Source organism: Delphinus delphis, chromosome 1 (assembly GCF_949987515.2).
Source record: "Delphinus delphis chromosome 1, mDelDel1.2, whole genome shotgun sequence".
NCBI lineage: Eukaryota > Metazoa > Chordata > Mammalia > Artiodactyla > Delphinidae > Delphinus > Delphinus delphis.
In genome coordinates this window covers 38,645,170-38,671,802 of record NC_082683.1, presented here as the reverse complement: position 1 = coordinate 38,671,802, position 26,633 = coordinate 38,645,170, and the positions used below count along the sequence as shown (strand labels likewise).

General features: G+C 45.9%; 1 protein-coding gene across 1 annotated transcript in view; it reads right to left on the bottom strand.

Moving 5' to 3' along the window:
* Positions 1-24,787: 24,787 nt before the first annotated feature.
* CMPK1 (cytidine/uridine monophosphate kinase 1) overlaps positions 24,788-26,633 on the bottom strand; it is a 32,550-nt gene continuing 30,704 nt past the window's right edge. The window contains exon 6 of the mRNA XM_060021711.1: positions 24,788-25,871. Coding sequence (XP_059877694.1) covers positions 25,830-25,871 — 42 coding nt within the window. The 3' untranslated portion in view covers positions 24,788-25,829. The remainder of the gene's footprint in view (positions 25,872-26,633) is intronic.

Here is a 26,633-nt window from a genome sequence, read left to right as displayed (position 1 = left end):
TGGTACCTTAAACCTCAACTCTGTCACACATCCAGGAACGGGCCATCACCCTCTACTCCTTTCTCTCCCTCTCTGACCACCTCCACTCACCAAGACCTGTTGGTTCTCAGAAGTTTCTCTCAGTTGTTGTCTCTTCTCTCGTCCCTCTGTCTCAGTTCTTATTCAGGCCAGTGTCAGTTCTCACACTGCCGACTGCGGTAGCCTCCTGGCTGGGACCCCTACCTCCCACTCCGGTTCCTTCTCTCCTCAGCAGCTGGAGCAATGCCTCATCGGTTAAACACGTGCAGTGGCTCCCCATCAGCTCAGAAGTCAGCTGAATCCTTAACACGGCTGGCAGGGGCCGCACGACCTGACCCACCCGAGGCCCCACCGCCTCCTTTCTCCCCGGTACCCCTGCACCCTGTTTCCCCCTCAGCACACACACGTTCTCTACAGAGCCATTTTCAGCAAAGTGCGAGGTCCTGTCCCACTCGGAGCCTTTGCTAATTGAAGTGAGCAAACCCGCTTTGCCAGCTTTGGGTACAAAGGCAGTCTCATTTACTTTTCCAGCCAGCCCCTCGATCTCCTAAGACTTTAATTAACGGGAAGGCCCACCTTTCCCTCTGAAGGATTCCACCTAACCTGCCTGATGGACTCCGCCTTGTCCTTTGAGAACCACTCACAGAAGATAATCATTTTATCTTCCGGAAAACATTTCCCCATTTCTCCTTTGGCAGGCAAAAGGCCCACCCGCGCCTCTGGCCTGACTGAGCCTTAAGCACGTGCTCTGCGTTTGCTGTCCTCTGTGCCCAGTTCATCCCTGGACCCTGTGCCAGGCTGCAGAGCTGTACAGCTCAGTAAGCATTGTTGAGTGACTGACTGACTACCTTGCTGAATGAATGAATGAATGAACAAACAAACAAATGACCACAAGTGTCTGGAAAGGGAAAAGATCCCTGTGCCTGATTTCCAGCTAGGAATCTGCCTCCTGCCCTTGCTGCCTCTCTGCTCAGCTCCGTGGCCCTGGGCTGAGACCCCCAACGCAGTCATTGCCTCTGCAAGGTCCAGACTCGGTTCATGCTCAGACGCAGACAATGTTGGTGCAGCCCTGAGCGTGTAATTCCAGCTGCTCCTAAACCACACACCTGGCATCTGAAGCATGTTCCATGTCATTTGGGACTGTCAGCGTTCTGCCATCCACCTCACCTGTACCCTAGGCAATCTCAGGGCTCTCGGGCCTCCCTGCTTCTCATTTCCAGGGTAGCTGAGAGAGAGAGCGGTGCTGTCAGCCAGGCCGGCTGAGCCAAGGGAGTCGGGCTGGAGAAGAGTGAGTTAGAATCCACCACTCATTCGCTGTGTGATCCTGAGCAAGTTGCACAGCTCCTGTGGTCCATGTTAGACACATGAACCCAGGGCCTGGAGAACTCTGAGAGGACCTGGGCCACTGATTCCCAACCTACAGGCCCTTTAGCTAAAGCACGTCATCTGGAAACCACGTGGCACCCTGTGCTGTCTGTAAAGAGGACGCACAATGTATCTCACACACAGGTATGAATGCTTTGCAAATGTCGAAGCTGCTGTGACTGAGAAATACCCTCAGTGAAAAGCTTTGTGGTCATTTTAATTTTTCATCCATTGGTGGATATTAGAAGCACAACTACTATCATATGGAGTAGCTGAGAGGTATTTTTTAATCCCCATTCATTTTTTTTTAAGCTCTTTTTGATGTGGACTATTTTTAAAGTCTTTTTTTTTTTTGGCTGCACTGGTTCTTTGTTGCTGCACGAGGACTTTTCTCCAGCTGCGGCGAGCAGGGACTGCTCTTCGTTGCAGTGCGCGGGTTTCTTGTTGCAGTGGCTTCTCTTGTTGCGGAGCACGGGCTCTAGGCGCACCAGCTTCAGTACTTGTGGTGCACGGGCTTAGTTGCTCCTTGGCATCTGGGATCTTCTGGGACCAGGGCTCGAACCGATGTCCCCTGCATTGGCAGGCGGATTCTTAACCACTGTGCCACTAGGGGAGTCCCTTAATCCCCATTCTTAAACTACCACTTTAGTCCAATATACCTTCTTCACAGTTTTGGATATTGAGGTCCAGGAAGGGGAGAGACTTGCCTAAAGTCTCAAAGCAAGTCAGTGCAAAGCCAGAAATGGAGGCTAGGACTCTGTCCCCCAACTCCTCCTTCTCTGCACTTATTCAACGGTATTTACTAGTACCTGCCTGTGGCTGACTCTATGCTGGGCACCAGGGAGCCATTGATGGAGAACCACAGTCCTATCCTGAGGGGCTGACATTATCTGTCAGGGAGAGAAGACACTGAACAAAGACTTTATCCTAACTCCTCAGAGAAGCCATGGGAGGACTGGAATCAGGAAGTGATATGATAAGATTGCTGTTGTCTAGTAATCACTGCATTTGCAATGTGGATGATAGACCAGAAGGGTTTTATCATTTAGGATGTTTTGGGCTTCAAGTACAGAAAATCTCAACTCAAAGTGATTTAGGCTGAAGGGAAATATGCTTTCTCCCTAACAAGAAGGTCAGAGGCAGGATACAGTTAGGGCTCTGGCTCCCCTTTTCTGTGATTCTGTTGGCTCTGTGGTCCCTCATGGGTTGGCTTCATCTTCAGGCTGGCAACAGGTAATTACAGCACCCAGAACTACAACACTGAGTTCCAAGTATCCAGAAGAAGAGAGGTTGTCTCCTTCTCTGCCTATTTCTTAGGAGAAAAAAGCTCCCCTCCCCCTCCCCCAATGTCTCCTCAGCTCTCATTGGCCAGAGTTGGATCACTTCCCCACTCCTAAACCAATCATTGGCAAGGAGGAATGAATTACAGTTTTGACTAGGACAAATCAGAACCTACATACTCCCAGGAATGGGTCACTTTCACATGAAGTGGGTTGCTGTGTGTTAGAAGAGTGGATACTGAAACAAAACAGGTTCCCTTAAGAAGGAGGAAGGGACAAAGTCTGCTATAAAGAGAGAAGCGAGGAGTCTGGAAGCCCAGCCTGGAGTCCACTGAACAGGGCAGCTTCTATAGAGCACTCGCCTCTCTGCCTCGGGTGTCTGCCTCCCTACGTGGCTCTCAGCTCCTTGAACGCAAGGCCTGGGACCCAACCTCTTGTGGATCCAAGCACTGGAGTCACCAGAGAGGAAGAGGAGTGGTTAGAAAAGCCAGTGTATTCCCACAGTAGCAGGCACAGGCTAACATTGAGAAGTGTCCCCGAGCAGGGGCCAGAGAAGAACACCCTGTGAAGGATCCCCTGGCTGGGTGAGCCGGGGCAATCATCTTGACCTCCCTGAGCCTCAGTTTTACCTTTAGAGACCTGGGAGAGGATGTTCTCGCTCTCTAGCCACATTCACATCCCACAGAGTCTTCCTTCTCTGTCACCTTGGATGAGCCTCAGGGTGGGGGATGAATGGGAGGGGTTAAGAAGAGGGAGAAGTGGGAGACGGGCAGGTAGAAAGACTAGAACTGGAGTGCTGGAGCTGGCTCCGACCCGCTGGTGAGAGTAGCGCATCTCCTCCCAGCCCTGCTTTCAGTGACATGTCGGTAGTTTGAAATCAGTCACGGTGGGCGGTTTTATACCAGAAATTGACAAATGCTATAAATCAGAAGCTACTCCTCTCTACTCCGTGCCCCTTCCCCGCAATCCAGCTGTTAAACATTCACCAGCCCACCACTTGGCAAAGCACCAGTGATTAAAATAATAAAGCTCAGACAAGACCGAGACTCTCCTTTGTGGCTGTCAGAGGGCTCCAGGGAGGGAGGCCCTAGAGGGCAGGGCCCCGGGGGAGGGGGAGGAGCAGGCATTGACCTGTCCTCGCTCTAGGACCCCTTAGCTCACACTCCTGGAACCCTGTGTCTGTGTCCAGCACTAGGCCAGAGCCTTACAGAACATCCCTAACACAGCAGCTCTGCGAGCCAGACCTGACCGCTCCCCGCCCCCCTCCGTTTTATTCTGAGTTCTAATACTTAGTTCATATTATTTGATTCAGTAATTCCCCTGCTAGGAATTCACCTTGAGGGACGTGCTCAACGATGCATGTTCATTCAGGGGTGGTCATCACTGTGTTATTTATAATAGGGGAAAAATTGAACCTAATGTCCTGCAGTAGGTTTGCTCTGTTCCTTGAAACATTGGGCAAACGTTGAAAGTAGAACATTTTTGAGGGCTTTTTAAGGACATGAGGAAATATTTTTGATATAATGTTAGATATAAAAAACAGCATACAAAAGTCACACAGTAGGGCTTCCCTGGTGGCACAGTGGTTGAGAGTCCGCCTGCCGATGCAGGGGACACGGGTTCGTGCCCCTGTCCAGGAAGATCCCACATGCCGCGGAGCGGCTGGGCGCGTGAGCCATGGCCGCTGAGCCTGCGCGTCTGGAGCCTGTGCTCCGCAACGGGAGAGGCCGCAACAGTGAGAGGCCCGCGTACCGCAAAAAAAACCCCAAAACAGTCACACAGTATGGTATCAATGTTTACGTATGTATACATACATAGAAAAAGAATGGGAAGAAAGTACACCACAATATCAACAGTTTTATCTCTAGGTGATAGATTGGGGTCATTTTTCTTTCTTTTTTTTTTAGGAATTAAAACTATAAACATTACTCACCAAGTTTTGCTCTTTGAGGTATATGCACTTTGCTGTGTTTATATGTGCTAATACCTCATTTAAAAGTTTTTAAAATTTATACATTTGATACACCAGAAACCAAGAGCAGTTGACAAGGTAGAAGAGAAATGGTGCGGTTATAAAACAGGAGTGAGAGGAAGACACTACCAGGGATTGAACCCGGGCCCTCAGCAGTGAAAGCGCAGAGTCCTAACCACGGGACCGCCGCGGAATTCCTCCGTTTGCATCTCTTGAATTGAAATCATAGGAGTGTATCACAAAGACAGGTTGATTACATATTTAAAAAATAGATAATAAGCATGCATGAGTTCTTTAACAAGAGAAAAAAATGTTAATTTCCAAAACCATCCCCAGTTTACAGATGAGGGTATGGAGGTTCACAGAGGTGGGGCAACTGCCTAGAGTCACCCAGCCGGGAGATAGTTCCAAGCCCAGGGCTCGTCCAGTGGCAGCCATCGCTGAGTGTTTCTGGGGCTTCAAGTGTGCAAATTACTGCTTCCCTATAGACTCATTACTCATTATAGATGCAGAAGCTGAAAATGCTCAAGTTTAGAGCTCACCTCCCTCAGCCCAGCGTCATCTAGAGCGCTGGCTCCCAGCTTAGCGCCTGGCACCCTTCTTCCCCCACCACGCCAGGCAGGCAGGAAGGCACAGCCTCCACAGCAGTCTGTAAGGCAGAGATCCCCTAGGCTGCCCCTATGAGGCCCAGGAGGGCAATCACTTTCCCCACCCCAGCCCACCATATGTCTCCCTAAGGACTAGAATCCAAGGAAAATTCCGGAACCTCAGGCAGGAAGAAGGAAGGGCTCTTCCAGAGACAAGCGGCAGCATCTGGAACAGCTTCTGCTTCGGAGCAGGCATGCAGTCATTAGCAGGGCTTTGGCATGTTTGGGGGCAATAACTGCATATTTTCTCCAGGGTGCATCATTAACCGCTTTTGCTCAGAATGTAATGAGTGTGTTTCCTATGAGGTGGGGATGTTTACACTCCTCCCAGGCCTTCCTGGGCTGCTCTTCTGTCATCTGCTTGGCCTTAGGCTCCAGGCCTTCCTATTTTTAGATGGATCCAACAGCCTTAGGACCAGCCGCTGAATGCAACTGTGAGCGTGGATTTCGTGATGGGACCAAGGACCCATGGGGCAGCCTACTAGGGGAAGCATCATTCATTCCAGGGCTTTACTGTGGTCAGAAGTCACTTCTTTTCATCCCTGTTTAAAGACTCCACCCTGGGGATTTTCCAAGCTTTAAAAAATGGAGTTTTTTCTTGTTTTCCCAGAAGTTACATGGGTAGAAAATACAAAGAAGGTCACCTCCTGTGTCCCCTCCCCTCCGGCCCCAGGCAGCTACTTTCTCTCATTCTCTTTTGGGCCCTTACAAAGGCAGGTTCTTCTGCCTGGAATACTCTTCCTCCTCTCTCCGCGCCCACCCCTGTCTGAAAAACTCAGCTCCTGCCACCTCCTCCAGGAAGACTTACAAATGAGGATATGTCTCCTTCTCTGACATCCCCACAGTTTTTGTGCTTCCCTCTGTCACAGCCGTTACCACACTCAGTCCTGAATGGTTGCTTAACTCCCTCCCCTGCCTAACTCTGAGTCTTGAGAACCGGGGATGGGAATTATTCCTTTACCAAGAGTCTCAGTGTCCACCATAGGGCCGGAGACAGAACAGATGCACAAGGGATGCTGACTGACTAATTGATGGAAAGAATAAATTAATGAACCTAGTAATAGAGCATCAGAGATAAAGGGGGAAGGATGCAGCCCCATTATTTTATAGATAAGGATACTGAGGCTTAGAAAGGGAAGGGAGAAGGTATTATCAGGAGCCGTTGGTTCATGGCAAGGATGTAACTGGATTTAGTGAGGTCTGGAACCAAGTACTCAAACATCCTCTTCATGTCAGCATCACTTTTCCAGACCACTTTCTCCACAAGGTTGGGGACCTGGCTGTTGGCAAGCTTCCTGCTCTCACAGTTCTGCAAACAGAGACAAAAGGGCAGCAGTTGGAAAAAAGCCCCCGAGAAGCACTTTGAATGATCCAATTTGGGACCCATGCTCACTCCTTGCAAATCACTATCAGAGGATGGCAGCCCCCAACTAAAGGAGGAGCAATTCTCCCAAACACATGAGGGCATCACAGCCATGACCCTTGGGGGAAATCACTGTGAGCAAGGCAGCCACCCCAATTTAAATCTACGAGAGTCACTAGCATTTCTTGAGCATTTCTGTACCCAACGCTTGTTAGATATGTTCATGCTCACTCTTACAATAACGCTGTGAGGTAGATATCATTATCCCATTTCATAAATGAGAAAACTGAGATTCAAAAAGGGTAATTGGCCCAAAGTCCAAGAGAGTTAGGGAGCCCAAAAGAACACTTAGACCCACCATCCTCTGTGTACAAATGAAGAAACTGCAACCCCAAGAGGAGGGTAGGGACTTGCCTGAAGTCGCAGAGTAGGTCAGTAGGATAGTCTGGAACTGAAATTCATGAGCACATAGTCACATTACATCAGTAGATATGTAACAGGCACCTTTGGGGTACCTGCTCTGCTCATGACAATTCCTTTCTCTTAGAACAGACCACTCACCAACCCCCAGGACTGTGAGGAATGACTCCCAGAGGGGTAGCCTGGCAGCCGTGTTAGCACCATGTGACCCCATTCCCCTCCCAAAGCTGATTGGCCTAGAGTGGGACACCTGCTCCAATTGGTCCAATCACCCTCTCTTGAAAATGTGGAGATTCTTTCCACATGGCTGGCTATGATGGGTGCTGTGAACTGTCATGTTTTCCCCCATCTGATCAGAAGGGCAGAGAAGGCCAGTCTGGGAAAAGAAAAGAGCAAAGGGGCAGAGATAGAGGTGGGGAGAACTAACCCCCTGGGGTCTTGAGCTAGGTCAAGTCCTTTCCTGCGTTAGGTCACTTGAGACTCTTAAGTCCCTTGTAATCAATCTCCCTTTCTTTGTTTAGACAGTGGATTTCTTTTTTTAATTAATTTTTATTGGAGTGTAGTTGATTTACAATGTTGTGTTAGTTTCTGCTGTACAGCAAAGTGAATCAGTTATACATATGCATATATTAAACAGACTCTAGTGAATTTCTTGTTGTGAAAGTAGCATCATTCTACAGCATGTGACAAAGCACCTTTACTGAAAAGGGGTCATTGAGTGAACCACATGGTTACTTCAGGCATTTCAGGTGACCTGATGAGGAGGCCAGAGTGAGCTGGAGCGGTTAGGAGGGCTTCCCTGGAGGAAGCAGGACTCCTCTGTCCTTGAAGGATGAGATGCGTGTAAGCAGGGAGAGAAGAGGCAGGAGCACCTCCAGGGGACACTTGAGATGATGCAAGAGAGGCTAATTTGAAGGAGTCGAATGTAGGGCCAAGCAGGGCAGTGAAGTAGCAAACAAGAAAGACAGTGGTCTTCTGGTCCCCTAGGAGCCATCCAAAGCCATCCGAGGTGTCCGGCGGATGCAGGGAAGGGTTGGGAGGCAGTAGCCCCTGGGAGGGTTCCTCAGGGCTGGTTACAAACCGAATCGCTGTGGTGAAAGCAATTACATCCCACCTGTGCTCTAGGCTGACATCAGGCATTTTGCCATTTCCTGCCGGCCCCTCACTCTCCCGCCTCTGTGACTTTGCGCAGTTCTACCAACCTAGGAGCCCTTCCATCCAACCTCAGCCCAGCTTAAAGGCTACCTTATCCCAAAGCCTTTCCTGTCACCACCCTCAACTCCCAAAGTGTAATCCAGGTTTTCTTTCTGCAGGTTCCCTCTTGGATCCTCTACTGTGTAGTTTATATAGTAATTATCTGTGCAAATGTCTGTTGTCCCCAATAGAATGTGATCCCTGAGGCCAAGACTCAGATCTGATTCATTGCTTCTCCGTTGCTTAACACTGGAGCCGGCCCACAGTACGGGAGAGTTTGCCACACGCCTGAGTGTAGCCACTGTCCACGCTAACCATGGGAAGAAGTGATGTGTTTGCTGCCTCCTACCAACCTCCCTCCCCCACTTACCAATCAGGAGAGAGAGCAGGATGTGAGGGAGCAGGGAGTTCGTCCTCCCATGGGGGTTGGGGGGGGCTGTGGAGCCAGGAGCTGTGTGTGGATATGCGTGTGCGTGTGTGTGTGTGTGCGCACGCGAGCACGTGTATATGCGTGCATGGGTGCTGGGAGCTCTCTCTAGGTTGTCAGTCAAGGAGGGCTCCTCCCAGAGCCTGGCAGTTGGCAACACTAGTTGTGTCACTAGCTTTGTCAGCCATCCCCCACCCCAAGCTTCATTCTAGTCACATGGTCCCATGATGGGTCAGCAGGCATCGGCCCGGAGGCTGATGGGAGATGTAGTCAATAGCTCCAAAGCCGACCCTGTTTGGCCCGGAGCCCAGGAGGGGCTGGGGCTCAGCAGAAATCAGTCTAATCCTCTGTCACATGCTGCCCCCAAAGGTCCTGTTCATTTCTGTTAACCTGCAGTTGACATTCAGGTCGATTAGATGCTTCCCTTCCTCATACTGCTCCCAAAGGCTGTGAGGGGCCAGGAGAGAAGGCGGAGCAGCCGTTTGAAAAGAGATTGGGTGTTGAAAAGTTCAACAAAGAAGAAAGGGGCCAGAAAGGCGCTGGCACTCACCAAGCACCTACAGGCTCCGGCTCTACCCGATATTTCATCCCTTCCTCCCGGCAGGCCTAGTTATCCCTTCTCCAGCCCACAGACGAGGAACCTAGTGCTCTGGCCCTGAGGTGGCTTGCCCCAGGGTGAGTGGCTGGGAAGAAGCAGAGGAGCGGGGACTTGAACCCAGTTTGCGGACGGCCACCCTCTCGCCACAGAGTCCCGTTGCCTTTAGAGGGTCTAGAGGTGGCACCCCAAACTTCTCCAGCACCTTTTCCTCCCGAAGCTTCGCGGCCCAAACCCTCATTCCCCTACATGTCCAATCCTCTCGCAAACAGAGGATTTTTGTGCCAAATTTCCGCCAACTGGCCTGTCTGGCCTGTGGTCAGATCACCCTCATTCCACCTGCCGCGTTCCCACCAGCGTTTACCACAGTTGAGTCACTTAGTCCTACAGGTGACTATCTGCCTAACATCTGCCTCTGCCACCAGACTCTAAGCTCCACAAGGGTGGGGGGTTTATCTTTTTCTCTGCTCTCTCCACATGGTTCATTCACTCAACAGATATTTGTTGAGCACCTACCATGTGACAGCTGCTGTGCTAAGTGTTTTAATATAATCGTGAAAAAAATAATAAAGACAAAAATCCCTGCCCTTTGGAGCTTACCTTCTAGTGTAGAAAGAGAGACAATCAGCAAATCTTAGCGTGGACTGTGTCTCAGAAGGTAACAAGCACGATGGACAGAAATAAAGTTGGGGAGGATAATAGAGAGAGTAGGGGTGCAATTTTATGTAGGGAGGTCAGGAAAGGCCTGGAAGGAAGTGAGGGAGGGAGGCATTTGGATATACCGGGGAAGGGCCTTCCTGGCAGTGGGAACAGCGAGGGCAAAAGCGCTGAGGTGGGAGGGTCCCTGGTGTTTTCCAGGAACAGCAAGGAGGGCCAGCGTGGCTGGAGCAGAGTGGGCGAAGGGCGGGGCATGAGAGCCATGCAGAAGCCGGCTTCCCTTTGATTTGGAGAGTGATCTGATTCAGGTTTTAAAAGCACCACTGTGGCTACTGTGGTAAGAATCGGTAGTTTCTGATGCACGTCAGGGATTTAATAGATATTTTTGAATGAATGAGTAGAGTGAAAGAAAGGAATATTGCTGTCGAGGGGAGAAGCTGGAGACGCAAACCCAGAGGACAGTTCTAACCTTGACACTCAGTGATTCTGAGTCCAGTTATGAGGCAGTGAAAGGCAAGAGACTTCTGCTGAGCTGAGTGTGAAGCTTCTCCCTGCCAGGCTACCTTAGTAGATGTCCTGGGAGGTCAGAACACCTTGTCGTGGGAGGTGTGCAAATCAAGGTGGATGGCCTCAGGAGAACCTGAGAGCTGCGGCTTTCCAGTGACTAGGGACACTGTGCTCCCACCTCCGCATCTCCCCTCCCCTCCCGTCCTTTAGCTCAGATGTCGCTAGTGGGTGCAGCAAGATTCCGCTCTCTCCTTCTTGAGGACCTCCATCGGACCCTCAGGGATGTCAGGCCCTCTGGCATTTGGTCCACCTCCCTTAGGCAGTACCAATGACAAGGAGATGCAGGGAGCAGACCTGTGAGGAAACACTGCTGCGGAGCATTTGGAGCCGTATTTGCTGGGGCCAGGAGGCTGTCCAGGGTGGCAGGCTCTCTGTGGGCAGAGTCCTGGATTCCAGGGAGCCAAGGCCAAGGCAGGCCAGGAATTCCTTGCCTTAATTTTTGCCTCTAATTCCTCCCAGAAATGAGGCATGTCAGTCCTCAAATTCTTGGGTTTTTACGAGGCGATTATGGTGATCACTGTAAATCTCCCGTGTGTTGTTTTCAAAGGGGCAATTAAGTGGAGGAACCAGGCACCATTTTCATTTCTCATTAAGTGATTAGAGTTTGTTTGGCAAATCCCAACATCTGTGGCCAGAGGCAGGCTCTGCCGAGCTTGACTTGGGCAGTGCATGGCCTCCACACACTGTAAGCGTCCAGCACTTCCCTTCTGCCCCAGCGTCTCCTAACGTGACGGAGTTGGAAGGAATCCTTTCAGTGTGCAGATAAGGAACCTGAGGCACAGAACGGGGAACTAACCCACTAATACCGCACCACTAGCAAGCTCTAGGGCCAGGTTCTGCCTCCCAGCGGGGGACTCCAGGCAGTACACCATGCTTCCTACCTAAAGGAGTTTTCAATAAACTTGTTCCCACTGAGGCAGCTTCGCTTCTGGAAGGAGCAGTGAAGGTTCCGTCTTTAGCATGGGGTCATTTTCCCACCTGACTGTTCTTCCCCCTAGAACCACCACCACATCAACAAAGTAGAGCCGACGCTGTTGGTTGACCAAACGACAGCGATTCCCAGCCTCCTATTCCTTTGCCTACCTCCCACTGAAGAGGCTGTACCCAGCCTGTCTAGTGGTTAGGAGAGGCTGTGGGACCCAGTTCTGGCCAATGAGGATACGGGGGATTCTGCTGGGTGACTTCTGGGTAAGATATTCCTCCCCCTGAAAGTCACTCAAGCAGAAAGACTTTGGTCTGTACTTACTTCCTTACCTCTGTTTTTAGATGTGGTTGTTTGTAATGATGCTCGGAGCTGAAGAGGCCATCTTGTAACTTGAGGCTACAGGCGAGAGGAAGAAAGCCAACTGTTCCAGTCATCTTTTACTATGTAACAAATTACCTCCCCAAATTCAGTATCTTAAAACAACAATTAAGTATCATCTTTCACCATTCTGTAGGTTGCCTGGGCTCAACTAGATGGTTCTCACTTGAGGTCTCTTGTGAGGTTACAATCTGGTGGAGGCTCGGGCAGGAGTCATCTGCAGGCTCACCTGGTCTGGATGTCCTGGATGGCTCACTCACATAGCTGACGGTTGATGCTGGATGTCCAGTGAGAGCTCAGCCAGGGCTCTTGACCAGGACACCTGCACATGGCCCCTTCATGTGGCTTGGGTGACCCCAGCATGGCTGCTGGTTTCCTAGGGCAAGTGTTTCAAACAGTAAGCATTTTAAGAGGCCCAGACAGATGCTGCAAGACTTATGACCTAACCTTGAAAGTTCAAAATGTCATTTCTACCACATTATATTGGTTAAGCTAGTCACTATGGCCAGCCCAGATTCAAGGGGAAGAGAATTAGATTCTACCTTTTTTTTTTAAATTTTATTGAAGTATAGTTGATTGGCAATGTTGTGTTAATTTCTTCTGTACAGCAAAGTGACACAGTTATATATATATATATATTCTCTTTCATATTCTTTTCCATTATGGTTTGTCACAGGATATGAATATAGTTCCCCGTGCTATACAGTAGAACCTTGTTTATCCATCCTATACACGCTAGTTTGCATCTGCTAATCCCAAACTCCCAATCCTTCCCTCCCCCACTCCCCCTTCCCTTTGGCAACCACAAGTCTGTTCTCTGTAAGTCTGTTTCTGTTTTGTAGATATGTTCATTTGTGTCATAGTTTAGATTCCACATATAAATGATATCATATGGCATTTGTCTTTCTCTGCTTGACTTACTTCGCTTAGTACGATAATCTCTAGGTCCATCCATGTTGCTGCAAATGGCATTATTTCACTCTTCTTTGGCTGAGTAATACTCCATTGTATATATATATACCACATCTTCTTTATCCATGACTCCACCTCTTAACGAAGGCATGGCAAGGTCACATTGCAGAAGAGCAAGTGGCATGGGAGATATTGCTGCCTCCATCTTTGGAAAATGTAATCTACCACACCTACACCCTGAGGACGATGATGTGGAAGATGGAAAGGGTCATGGTCCTTGTTACCTATGAGCCACCACACAGTCTCTGGACTTAAATAAGCAAATAATGTTCTAAAGGCTTAAGCCAGAGTGAGTTGGATTTTCTGTCAAAGTCCAGGCCCGGAGGCAGGGGTTGTAGTGCAGAGAAGCAGCAGCCGATCTCCAGCCACAGTTGGGCCGTCTCAGTCCTCTGGTGGAGTCACATTTGTACTATTATCACCAGTGAGTAACATGGGAGCGTTTTAGGGCCTCGAGGCATAGAAGACCCGCACTCACACTTGAGGTAGAACTTCCCTAAACTAAGCCCTAGAACTGAGATCCCACCATTCACTCTTCATTTGTTAGGTCTGAACCAATGGGGACTGTGTTCTCTGAAGTTCTCACCCTCTGACAGGCACCCTCAGAGTAAAGGAGTTTACGGTCCTTTCCTGAGGAGGAGAGAGACTTGATAGGTGAGGAAGAGGTGCCTGGGGCCAGGAGAGGAGAGAGTGTGCACAGGAGACACACTTGGAAGACCTCACAACTGGGCCAGTGCTGTAATTAGAGGGATAATAAGGAAGAGCTTGGGCTGACATGTCCTTGAGGATGATAAACTGACTCTTGTTTTATGCCCCTTTTGCTTGAGAGACTTCTATTGATAAAATGACTATTAGGGAATACAAAGGATGCAAACCACAACAATAAAGATAATGGGTGAGGTAACCTCAGTAGACAAGCTATTACAACAGAACAATAGAAAGCAGGTGGAGGAGTGGTAACTGATGCAGGAGGGCAGAGAAAGTCTTAGGACAGAGTGTGCGGAGAGGAAGATACAGCCAAGGAAGAAGGCAGCCTGTCTTGGCAGAACCAGCAAGACACAGAGCTTAAAACAGGGGATTAATTAAAAATCGACATTGGACAGTCTCTCCCCAACGCCAGGCACAGAGCACCAAGAGGTCAGGGTCTACTCTCCAGGGGGAGATCAGGGGGGCTTCTGGAGCAACCTATTGTCCCCAGATGAAAGACCTTCATGTTCTGGTATCGGGGTGGGAGTAGGGGAAGCAAGTCCTCTACTATAGATTGACTGACTGCCCAGTCAACCTGAGGCATGCACACTAGTTAATCAGCAAGCTCTTTGGTTCTTCATTTGTAAATATGAATGGACATCCAAGGATTGCCAAACATCTGAGGAAAGCCACCAAACTGAAAGAGTAAGACAAACAAATAAAATGACCCCAAAGGAAATGGAAATAATGCAAGGACCAGAAAAGAACTTAAAAAAAAATGAAAAAAGTTTTACACTCAATAGAATCCTTATAGAGATTCAAGGAGACAGTGTATCCATAAAATAAAAACTAGCTGGTATGAAGAAAAAAGAAACAACCAGAGAACGAGAGAGAGCTCTTGAAAATTTAAATATATATTTCAAATTTTAGTAGGTTTCAATGTTTTCAAGTTCAGGAAATTTCTCAGAGAGTGAAATAAAAAGATAAGAAGGTAGAAAATATGAGACATAAAGGATCAATACACGAAGTTAAAAATCTAAATGGGAATTCTAGCAAAAACAGATAAAAATGGAGAAATTTATATTTAAAAGTTACCTAAGAAAATTTCCCTTGAACAAAGTTCACAAAGTCTCCATATTAAAAGAGCTCCATATGTGCACCCAAAAATGAATGAAAAAATGACCTGCCCTTGGGTACCATATCCTGACTTTTTTAATACAGGGAGATAAAGAGGAGATCTAAAAGCTTTCAGATGGGAGAAAGATAAAAATAAAGAAGAAAAGGTCATAAAGGAATGGTAATCAGAGTGACTTCAGAATTCTCAGCAGCAACACAGGATGCTATAAGTTAGTAGAGAAATGCTTCAAAGTGCTGAGGGAACACAGTCGTATGCACCATCAACTATACAGATATAGTAAAGACATAGGAAGACACGCCAGGAGTGAGAATATTTACATCCTATGCATTCTTCCTCAGGTGGTTACTTGGAGGGTGTGGGTGTGCTCTAGACAAACATGGACATAAATCATGAAAGTGGGAAACATGTTTCAAAAAAGGGTGGACCCCACACAGAAAGCTGTGAAAGGAAGTTAAAGTGATGGATTTCCAGCAGGCTTGGACACTAGCTGATCACATTACAGCATGAGAATAGAGGGACTTGGAAGGAAGTCTCTGGTGAGAGAGGAAGACTGGATAAAAGCGAGACTGGATAAATATGAGGGAGAGATAAAGGCAGTTAGGAATTTGAGGAAAAGAAAAAGTGGTGCAAGTAAGAATATGCAATCTAGGAATCCCCAGATCTGCAATGAACAATGATAACACAATTACATGAGAAACAGTTTACTAGTTTCTAAGTTTTCAGATGCATCTATAAACAAAGCATAAAAGATTCGCTTGACCAGCTGGTGACAGAAGAAGTCAGGGGTTTGAAGCATGGGGAAGATTCTGTCTGCCTTTCTTGACTGGAAAATGGAGGGGGCACATGGAAAGGATGCGAGCACAGCCTCTAGTGCCAAGAGTACCCCATGACCAACAGTCACCAAGGAAACAGGAATCTCAGTCCTACAACCGCAAGGAATTGACTTCAGCCAACAGTATGGAAGCTTGGAAGTGGATTCTTTCCTGAGCCTCCAGATGATACCTTGATTTCAGCTTTGTGATACTGTGAGCAGAGAACCCAGACTTCTGACCTACAAAACTGAGGTAACAAGTGGGTGTTGTTCAAAGTCACCAAGTTTGTGATGATGTGTTAGGCAGCAATAGAAAACTAAAACACCTGGCATGCCCTTCCCCTCCCTGCTGCCCCCAAACTCTTACTTGATTTATGTCATATGAGGTGTTTTAGACTAGTGGCTAAGCTCTCAGGCTGCAGATAGGCAGACACGGGTTAGAGTTAGAATTTCACCTCTGAGGATGAGCAGTCACACACACAGTAAACATTCAGTACGCAGAACTATAACGATTGTTCTTATTCATTTCCAGTCTCAGTTCAGCTCTCACTCCCCCTGTAAATGTCTCCCTGACTCCCCACCTCACTCCTCTGGAAAGTTCATCACACTCTCCCCTGCACTTTGTACTTACTGTACTATTGCATGCTTCATGCTGTACTGGTTAAACGCCCTCACTAGACTAATTTGTTGAAGGGCAGAGATCTTGTCTGTTCGGAGCCTGCCACAGCCCCTGTCATGAAGGAGCTCTGAGAATGTTTATGGAGAAGGAACACAGAGGAACTTTCTAGACCCAGTGAGGAGGGCTGTTCAGGAAGGGGTGATTTCTCTGTTACTAGGGTAGCTACCTGTCAGGGATGCTGAAAGGGGTTGACTTCTGCTTTGCTGTGTATTAAAGCTTGGATTTGTTTCATAAAAGCACATAAAAAGCCGGGAGGCAGGTACTAGAGGGTGAGAGACCTCTCCGGCTGGGGTCAGTGGACGAGGCAGAGTCAGGTGTTGAGCTGGACATTAACTCATCTATTCAATTATTTTAACACACATTGTTAACTGTGGCAGTCCTGCACAGGGAGATGCTGAAGCAGACTTTGAAAAATAGGTGGGATTTTCACAGCTGCTCCTGGGAGAGAAGCTTTGGTGGAGGCTACATTATGATCAAGACCTGACAGATCCACTTCTCCAAAGAGCAGTCTGAGGACTGAGCAGGGGGCTCTGAAGTGTATGTTCAGCTGGGAGGGAGGAGGGATGGAGACCTGTGCTTGTTTCAGTGGTTTGAGACAGGGACAAGGTGAGAATGAATACGGTGGGTCCTAGAAGGTTGGAGCTGGGAGCAAGGAGCCTCTCAGCTCTGTTCAGGGATCCGGAACAGGAAGACGCAAGCTTGTGGGTACAAAAACAATTGACGGGCTGACAGAACCAGCAAAAAAGAGGATGCAGTATGGATCCTGGGTGCCCCTTGGTGGCCACACCGAATAACTACACCCGATACCACCCAGGCACAGCCAGTGCCCAGCTGAGTACTTTACTTACCTCTGGACTGGGAAGACCCACTCACCCACCTAGGAGGACCGCTTGTTGCACTGGTGTCTGGGGTTGTGTGTCTGTGTGCTTTTGTGTCTGCGCACTTGCGCTGCCCAACTGCGTAGGGGTATACATGTACATGAGTGCATGCATGTGCATTTGTCTTCGTGTGTATATGCACTGGTGCCTGTGACTGGGCACATGTGTTCGAGTTGTATGTCCACGTATGTACTAGGTGCTCGTACCCAAGCACGCATTTGTGTGCACTGGTACCAGGATGTGAATCTGTGTATTTGTATGTATGTGTATCTGTCGCTCCTTTGCTTGTGTCTGAGTGCATGTGTATTAATGCAACTTTTGGGGCCTTGGCTTTCTTTTCTGTCACACATTGAAATAGTTAAGCTCCATAATCTTATTGTTTGTTTAAAGTTTGCTCTTGGATGCAGGCCTGTTCCAGAATAACTAGCAGATGCGAAAAGCATCCATTATGTATTTTTGCAATTAGCCGAAAACCCAGAAACTTTTTCATAAATAACAGACACAATTCTGTGGGTTGCTTATTGCTGGGAGCCGCCTCCTCTCCCCGGCTCTCCTGAGCCGGCCCCGGGCCCAGCCCCAACCAGGCCAAGCCAAGGAGGGTTTGCACACTGTCCCCAGTGAGATGGAAAAACCATTAAGAGTTCAGAATAGAACTCAAGGGACAGCTTACAGTGAGGAGGAGAAAGAGAAGAATAAAGAGGAGGGGTGAGAGGAGGCAAAGTGCAGCTTCCAAAATCTGAAAAGACTCTGTCACGCTGGCTCATCCAGCCTAGCAGTTACCCAGCGTTCTGGTCTAGACCCAGCTAAACAGACACAGGACAAATCCACATTCTTTTACTTGTCTTTAAGGTCCGTCCATTGTATTTCTCCACCTTATCTTTGCATACTCCCATCTCCCATTGTTTGGAACATGGTCTCCCCTATGCCTCACGCATTCTCACTGCCATCCTTTTGCTAGTGCTGTTTCCCTCTCCTGGAATACACTTCTCCTCTTCTCCAATGCCAACCAGGCACCTCTTGACCACCAACAGCATTACCATCAGCAAACTTCTTTGAGTACCTATCCGAGGCACTGGGGAGAGGACCTGGGAAGCAGAAAGAAAAGCTTAGGGAAACTTCTCAGTATTTGAGTTACGTGAAGGCACAGACTCTCATCACGTTCCTCAGTCTCTCCTCCCTGCTACTATGGACAGAGAGCTGTTCTGTGTCCTGGGTTTCAGGAGGGACCAGAGAATGTGGCTGGGCTGCCAGGTGGACTTCAGACTGAGACTACAACTTGAACAGGATGGTCTGTGAAAGAAAGAATCGCTGGGCTAGAAGACACTAAAGCATCCTGCTGAGTAGAGTCCTAGGCTCTGCTTCCTCCAGTGATCGGGAGCTCATCAATTGATCAATTGATCAAGCAGATCAATTCACTGTTGGTCAGCTCTGACTTTCAAAGGTCTTCCTTATGTTGCTTCTGCTGCCCTTGCTCTGCCCTCAAGCCCACACTGAACACAGCTACTCCATCTTTCTTCAGAAGTCTAGAGAAAGTGACAGTGGCCCCCTGGGCTCGCCTTACCTTTCAAGACAGTGGCAGCTACTAAGAGAGATAAAGGCAGCTCTCCTATGTCAAGCTGGTGGCCATTTGACAACTTCCTTAGTGGGGGAACACTTGTGATCTTCTCGAAGTACTTCTCCTGCCTCAACCCATGAGCTTCAGGGATGGCAGGCTAGGCAACTGCTTGAGCTGTGAGCTTCCATTAAGGTTGTTATCAATTTGTCAATTCATCATGCACTGAGTACCTACACTATGCTAGGAACCGTGGAAACAAAGACCAAGAACACATAGTCCCTTGCCCGGAAAGATGCAAGGCTGGGAGTTTCCAATACTGCCTCTGGCCACTCTGTTTAGTACAGTGGTTCTCAAAGTATCAATATCAGCATCACCTGGAACTTTAAAAGAAATGCAAATTCTTGGACCATACCCCAGATCTACTGAACCAGAAACTCTGGGTGTGGGCCCAGCAATCTGGGTCTAAGAAGCCCTGCAAATGATTCTCATACACTTGAAAGTCTGAGAACCACTGGTTTAGATTCACCTGGGGAGCCTTTAAAATTAAATCAGAATTTCTGGGGTGGAGCCTGAGGCATTGGCTTTTAAAAAATGGCTTAAAAGACACTGACTAAAAGTTCAGCACACTGAATGCAATCCATTGAAAAGTACTGGTTCCGAAGCATCACAAGATATTACTTTGCCTTCCCAAATCCTCGTTAGTAACGACAGAGGTAAAAGCATAGTGGTGCTAAGGAATGGGAGCTGGGTTCTAGGCCTAGTTCTGCTTCTATGTGGGTGGGTTTGCTAGTGCTGTTTCCCTCTCCTGGAATACACTTCTCCTCTTCTCCAATGCCAACCAGGCACCTCTTGACCACCGACAGCATTCCCATCAGCAAACTTCTTTGAGTACCTATCCCAGGCACTGGGGAGGGGACCCAGGAAGCAGAAAGAAAGCTTAGGGAAACTTCTCAGTATTTGAGTTCTTATGTGAAGGCACAGACTCTCATCACGTTCCTCAGTCTCTCTTCCCTGCTACATCAATAGCCAATAAAATGTATTAATAATAAAACCTATTAAGAATATACTCTGTGCCAAGTCAGTAAGAGAATAAAAAAATACAACTAAGACCTCTTAGAAACTTCTTTCCCAAAGACTCCATTAATCAAGAACTACAATGCATATTTGTTTTCTTTTTGTTGTTGTTGTTGTTTTTTTTTTTTTGCGGTACGCGGGCCTCTCACTGTTGTGGCCTCTCCCATTGCGGAGCACAGGCTCTGGATGTGCAGGCTCAGCGGCCATGGCTCACGGGCCCAGCCGCTCCACGGCATGTGGGATCTTCCCGGACTGGGGCATGAACCCGTGTCCCCTGCATCGGCAGGCGGACTCTCAACCACTGCACCACCAGGGAAGCCCTACAATGCATATTTATTGAGTGACTACTATGTGCAGGTAATAGGAAACAGAGATTAACAAGACAGACAACATTTTTGCTCTCCTGGCACTTATAATCTAGCAGAGATCAACAGGAAGTAAACAAAGAAACTTCACAAATTATGCATATGTGCAATAGAGAAATAAATGTGGGTAATGGGCTAGAGACGGAGGAAGTCTGGTGGGGTATTAGAGGTCACACTTCAAAACTGGGCTTAATTACAGGTAGGCATGGACTACCAGAAAGACAGGAGGCAGATGTGGTAAGGCCCAGAGGTCTGGGCTCTGCTTCCAGACGCACAACTACTAGCTGTAAAGATTGTGGGGCAACTGACTTGGGCTCCTTGGACCTCAGTTTAATCACCCATGAAACAGGTCGGTAAGAGAATCATCGCAGCCTGCCTTGCTGGGAAAACAAAATGAGATCAGAGGTAAAAAAGTTTGCCAGCATTAAAAGCACTCTACAGAAACACAATACAGTTAAGAAACCAAAGGTTGTATACTGTTGTATTCCTCACAAACCTGCATCAAACATATTTTGAAGGAGCGGCCAATTTTTTTGTAATGTCATCATTTTAGTGCTATTGTCATCTCCTGTAACTAACCCTCTGATCTCAGTCACAAGGGGTAGCATCTCTGAAATTTGGCTTGCTAACGTGACCAGTTAGCTCAATTAAGATGGCAGATCCTTGCATGAATGTGATTATAGACTGTACTAATGCCTCCTATATGCATCTATTATTTCAGCAACTGGCCATAATCTGTGTATTGTCATATAAAACAATGATTTAGCTGATGACTGTAAATTAAATAGCTCCTTTCCTAAGTCAAATACACAACCTAAACTCAGAAATATCCATGAAATTACTCAAACCACAGGATAAAGATAGAGGGTGTTAAGGACATCACCTTAACACCTGAAATCCATTATGTATGAAGCAGAACTGGGCTCAACCAGCTCTTGCTTCTCTATACAAATGATTTTATTCTCCCTACCCTCATCCCATCCCATCCCCTAAATTTCTGAATCTTCCATTAGTACACACTACCAGCAGCAGCCTCAAGTCAGCAGTTACCTTCTTTCCCTAAATAGCACTTATCCAGACCTAAGTAAAGGCCCTAAATAGAGGAAGGAACACAGATACAGTCTCTGCTCAGTCACGTTTGATATTGGATATGACACAGACATTGTGACACAGAATTTGACACTAGGTGTTTGTTTTTTTGTTTTTACTTTTTGGCCCACCATGCAGCATGTGGAATCTTAAGTTCCAAGACCTGGCATTGAACTTGTACCCCCTGCAGTGGAAGCGCGGATTCTTAACCGCTGGACCGCTGGGGAAGTTCCAACACCAGAGGAGTTTTGATGCTGCTGTTTTAACTTGGTCATTTTGATGTGGGAATATTGACTCAATCGAAAAGTTAGCCATGAAACTTTAGCATTTTTTCCCCTTAAATAATGTAAATAATGTGTTCATCTTGACCACCATCCCAGTTGAGGATAGGATGACAGTTGTGCCTTTTGCGCACATTACCTGATAACTTAAAAGAGGTTGGGACTTCCCTGGTGGTCCAGTGGTAAAGAATCTGCCTTACAATGCAGGGGACATGGGTTTGATCCCTGGTCAGGGAACTAAGATCCCACATGCCACAGGGCAACTAAGCCCATGTGCCACAACTACTGAGCCCGCGCGCCTCAACTAGAGAGCCTGCGTGCCACAGACTACAGAGCCCACGCGCCCTGGAGCCTGCGCACCACAACTAGGAGAAAACCCGCATGCCACATCTAGAGAGAAGCCCGCGCACTGCAACGAAGAGCCCACGAGCCGCAAGAAAAGATCCCACATGCCACAACTAAGACCTGACGCAGCCAAAACTAAATAGTAGAATAAAAAGAAAACAAAACAGAGGTTTACGTTTTGACAAAGCCACTTTGATGCAGCCTCGCAGTGCTCATAGGTACTCTGGCCAAGTTCTGGCAGCTGCTTTGGAGCCACTTATAAAAATGCTTCTTTATAAAACTAATAAACAATCTAGGGTGAGCCACGTACAAGAGCTTTGTGCTTTTCAGTACTAACTGCTGGACCGATTCAACATCTTTCCCCTCTGGCTCAGGAAGCCCTTGGAGCCAGGTGGCTGTGAGACAGCCAGTTCCACCCGCAGTCCTCAAAGGGCTGCAAGTATTTACCAACTAGCAGGGAAACTTATCCAATTCAGGAGTTTTCTTGGAAGTCCATCCTGAGTCCACTGTAGCAATTTTTTCCCCTTAATTTCATAGACACTGCCACCGAAAGTACATTTCTTCCAGGGAGCCTTCTAAAGGGAACTATATGTGTGTTCCCGAAGTTCACATACGTGGCTTTTTAAAAATTTTACATTCTCTTTTTAAGTGTGGTTACTCAACCAAACAAGAATACATCTGCTATTCTGTAGTACGCTGCCTAACTGCTTGATTTCACTGTGTGGAAGACAGCTCTTAATATTTCTTAGGGTTATCTACCATTAGGGTTGGGATGCAGTAACCCACCTCTGCAGATGCTTTTCCTCTGGTTGGCTAGGGCATCAAAGACCAGTGCTAAGAAGTTGCATAAAGTTACTTCAACATGTATCACAAAATAAAAAAAACAATTTTCTGTGGCTGCAAGAACTTCACCACCTAGAGAAATGCTGATTAATTACCTCTGTCTCACTGAACAGTACAAAATAATTAAGCCCGCTTCTCTTATGCCTGAGTCTTAGAAGGACAAAGTCATGAAACAAAAACCTCTTTGAAGAATGAATGGGATGGCAGAGATCCCACAGGAGTCTGAGCCCTGGTGATAGCCTGGAGCTGGTATGGCTGACATAGGGCATAGGGTGGTAGCCAGAAATTCAACTTAGTCCTTCAGCTCTCCCCAGAACAGGAAAGATGATGACCTGCAGAATTTAGCTAAAGTCCAGAATTAACATCACAATCAAAATAACCACACCCCTTCAAAGGAAAGCAGACTTGAATCCAAGAGAGTACTTACACTGAAGTCAGAGATGAAGAAATAAAGGGATAAGTGATTAGGACCATTTTTACCTTTTCCTTTGGTACACAATATATGAACTTCCTTCCTTTCATTTAAAAAAAATTGCTTAGAATAAAGGAGTACTTAATTAAGCTGAAGTATGCAAGAAGGCTAGGGAGAATTGCAATAAGCTATATAAAAATGACTGAAGTTAGCCAACAGAAGACATCTGAAGGTCTGTCCACGTCAGAGTGTTAGTTTTAGATAGAAAACTCTTGGAAGGCAGAGTATGTGTTTATAGCACTGTGGCTTGTGCAATTAGTATATGTCTGCAGATGAAGGACCAAACCTCCAGGGAAAAGATGCTGACCTTGTCTGGCCAAAACTGTCAACCACTATTATCTCCAGGGACCACTGGAATGTCAGGCAACCACTTAAATTACATGGACAAAGCTACAAGGCCACAGAAAACCCCGCATCCTGATACACATTGCCTGCTGCCAATTTCCCCCTCAAAGAGACAAGCAATTAATGCTGCAGGCCAGTAATGAATTGGGCTACTTGTGCCTCAATCTGGATTACTTCTTGAAGGAACAGGATAAAGTCATGCTTTCTGCTTAATTCAAGACGCATCAACATCACACACAGAGCGGAAAATTCTCTTGGATCCTGAACTCTGCTTTTGCCCTGTGAGGACCCACATGTTAAATATGATACTTCTGGATCTTCGGTACGCTTGAGAGAACAGAAATCTGAACCAGCAAACAGCAAAGCCCACAGCACAGAATTTATTGGGATTACTCACTAAATATTGATAACTCATACACATCCAACATCATCGAATAAAAATAATGTTAGTCAATTTTTTAAAAACAGCAAGCCTTCCATTGGGGTCTTTAAAGTCAAAAACTCACTGATGACTGTATCTTTAATAAATGAAATGACCAAAACTAGTGAAGTCAGATGTAACTCAATCAACTCCTAAACTCAATATTGCCAACATGTTTTTCTACTTAAAAAGCAAACAAAAAGGAAAGCCTCGTAATTTAGCAATTACTATGTTTCTGGGTTTTTGCTCTCAAATGCCACAGAAAGATATGTGATGAAAGGAAGCAAAGCACCTAGTCTCAGCAGTCTTCTTAAAAACCTTAAGTTTGCTTTCACAATATAAATATAAATATTTAGATCCCCATCCAATGGATTTCTTCACTTATGTGAGCAGGAATGTTCTCAAAATCTTAGTCTTTACTCTTGCTTCATACTACAGCTGTTTGATTGAACTACCACTACCAGTAAAATCCCTCAGTATTGGCTAGATTAAATCACTAGATAAGAATTCATTACAATCTCTTCCAAGAAACCAAGATAATCTTAACACAGATTTTAGTGGCTAATATGTTACAGTACTTATGGATACTTTGTTTTCTATGGCAAGTATGTTGAAAATTCATCACTAATAAGTGAATTTCATAACACACACAGAAATAAATAAATCTATTACAATTTAAGAACATCCATAAATTGTCCTCACTATTCCCAATGATTTAAATATAAAATGTAATTATACAAAATCAAAATTCCTTGCCCAGTTTAACCCTGTATACCAAACAGTATAAGTGCTGAAAATGAGAAAAATTTTAATAAATCTCACATTAAGAACCTTGGATACCACTTTGCATTAGTGATGGCGGAAAAAGGTAAGGAGAAAAATTTTCCAGAGATTTTTAAAGGAAGAATGAATGTAAGAGAAAATTCCTTTGGACTCTATACTTTTTTAAGAATTCTGTACCTTTTAATACTTCAACATGATGCCAAGAAAAGAATTTACTGAATAAAAGTAGCCAGGAAGGGAATCAAACATTTGTAAGATAAATTTATTATTTTTCTGACCAAAGTGCAATTTTTAAATCTTCTTAAACAACTACGAAAAAAAGTATTCAAGAAAATAAAATACAAATGGGAAATTTAACCATTAGATTTCTTCTGCTTTGTACTAACCCTATGCTTAGTCTAGAAAACAAACAAAAAAAGCTTTGAAGTTTTACTAAAACGCTAACCAAATCATTTTACCGTAAATCTACTAAGTACATGCATTTCAAGGTTCCACTACTAGGAATTTTGTTAAGATCAGTTTAATCATTAATAACATTATATAATAGAGCAAAAGGAACACATGTCATTAGATGTGATCCTTGCCCCTTACCCTCAGATTTATGTCAGAATAAAACTGACAATTCCACCAGGCTCTGAAACCCCAGTGCCCCCATCCCAACCCCTGGAAGCAAAGACTATGCCCTGCAAACAACTCTGTACAAACTGTAGTAAAACAAAGCTTAAGTTTTCTTACCTTTCTATAGGAAATGGTCAGCTATTTGATAAATACTAAAATACTTCTAGGAATTCATTTCATGACTTTGTTTACCAAACACACTGTCCAAGAACTCACTACACAAAAAGTTCCTTAGAATTTGGTCCATAAATTCACTTAACAGGTTGGAAATTTAAATCCTGCAAGAGAAAGAAGACGTGGGGAATCCCTAATCCAAACATGTTGTAATTACTTAAGGGATATACGCACATACTAAAAAGTTTTGCTCACAGGAGGCACAAACTATAAAAGGGATATTCTTTTTGAATAAAAACAAAGAACTAGCTAACACCCTTCTTTGTTTTGTGAGCACCATAGCTAAGATGAAGTTAGACTCGAATTCACTGTCTACTCCTGTGACCAAAAAAAAAAAGATGAAGATAAAAAATTTAATTTGTCTTACTACATACTTTCCAGCCATTAATTGAGATGTAATTATGAAAGATTAAAATTGCCTTAAAAAGGGGTTGTGATAGCAGCTATCAAAGCAATATTCAAGCCTGATTTCAAGGATGCTTTCAGGTTTAGAGTTAGCCTTCTTTGTCAAAAATCTTCACAACTTCATCAAAAACCTGTAAAGGAAAAGGATAATAATAATAATTTAAAAGGCAAATATTGTTAAAACACCATATGGCTAAGTTCCTGTTAAAAGTCAATTTTACATGAATTTTCAAAATGGATTATTAAAAAAAACACATTATAATTTCTTAGTTTCATCTATTTTACTTTAGACAGTAGTACAATACCGTAAATAATTATGAACGTGTTGCTTCAATATAAAATTATGAACATGTTGCTTCAATTTTACTAGTGCTTTTAGGACAAAACAAACTTCTTGATAGGCTACCAATATTATAAAAAGTAAAAGTAAACTGAAGTGGCTTATCTTCCTAGTTCTGATTCTAAAACACTAAGTCTTCTGTATTACCTCACCTCTACAGGAAGGGACCGTGGATAAAAAACCAAAAATGACTACATGATAAAAAAAGGTCCAGGGGAAGATGATTCAGGGAATCAGGGAAAGATGAGGTGAATTTAAGAGACACTAGTAGCGGCTGGGCACTGAGAGTCCACAAACCACAGTACAGAGACCCAAGATTCATGAAGGAAGAGGCAAGCATTGGGTCGTGGAAACCCTGTACCTCTGGAGCTACATGCTCTGTGATGGAAGAGATGAAAGAAACCGGGGGCTCTTCAGCTAGATGATTTGCTATTCATGTTACAGATTTTTAAAAAATGATCATGGCCCAAATCACAGTTCTGAAAATGCCAATTTTCCAGTGCTTGAGAAAAGAGGTTTGGAATTAATACACCACCCACTTTTTACAAAGAAC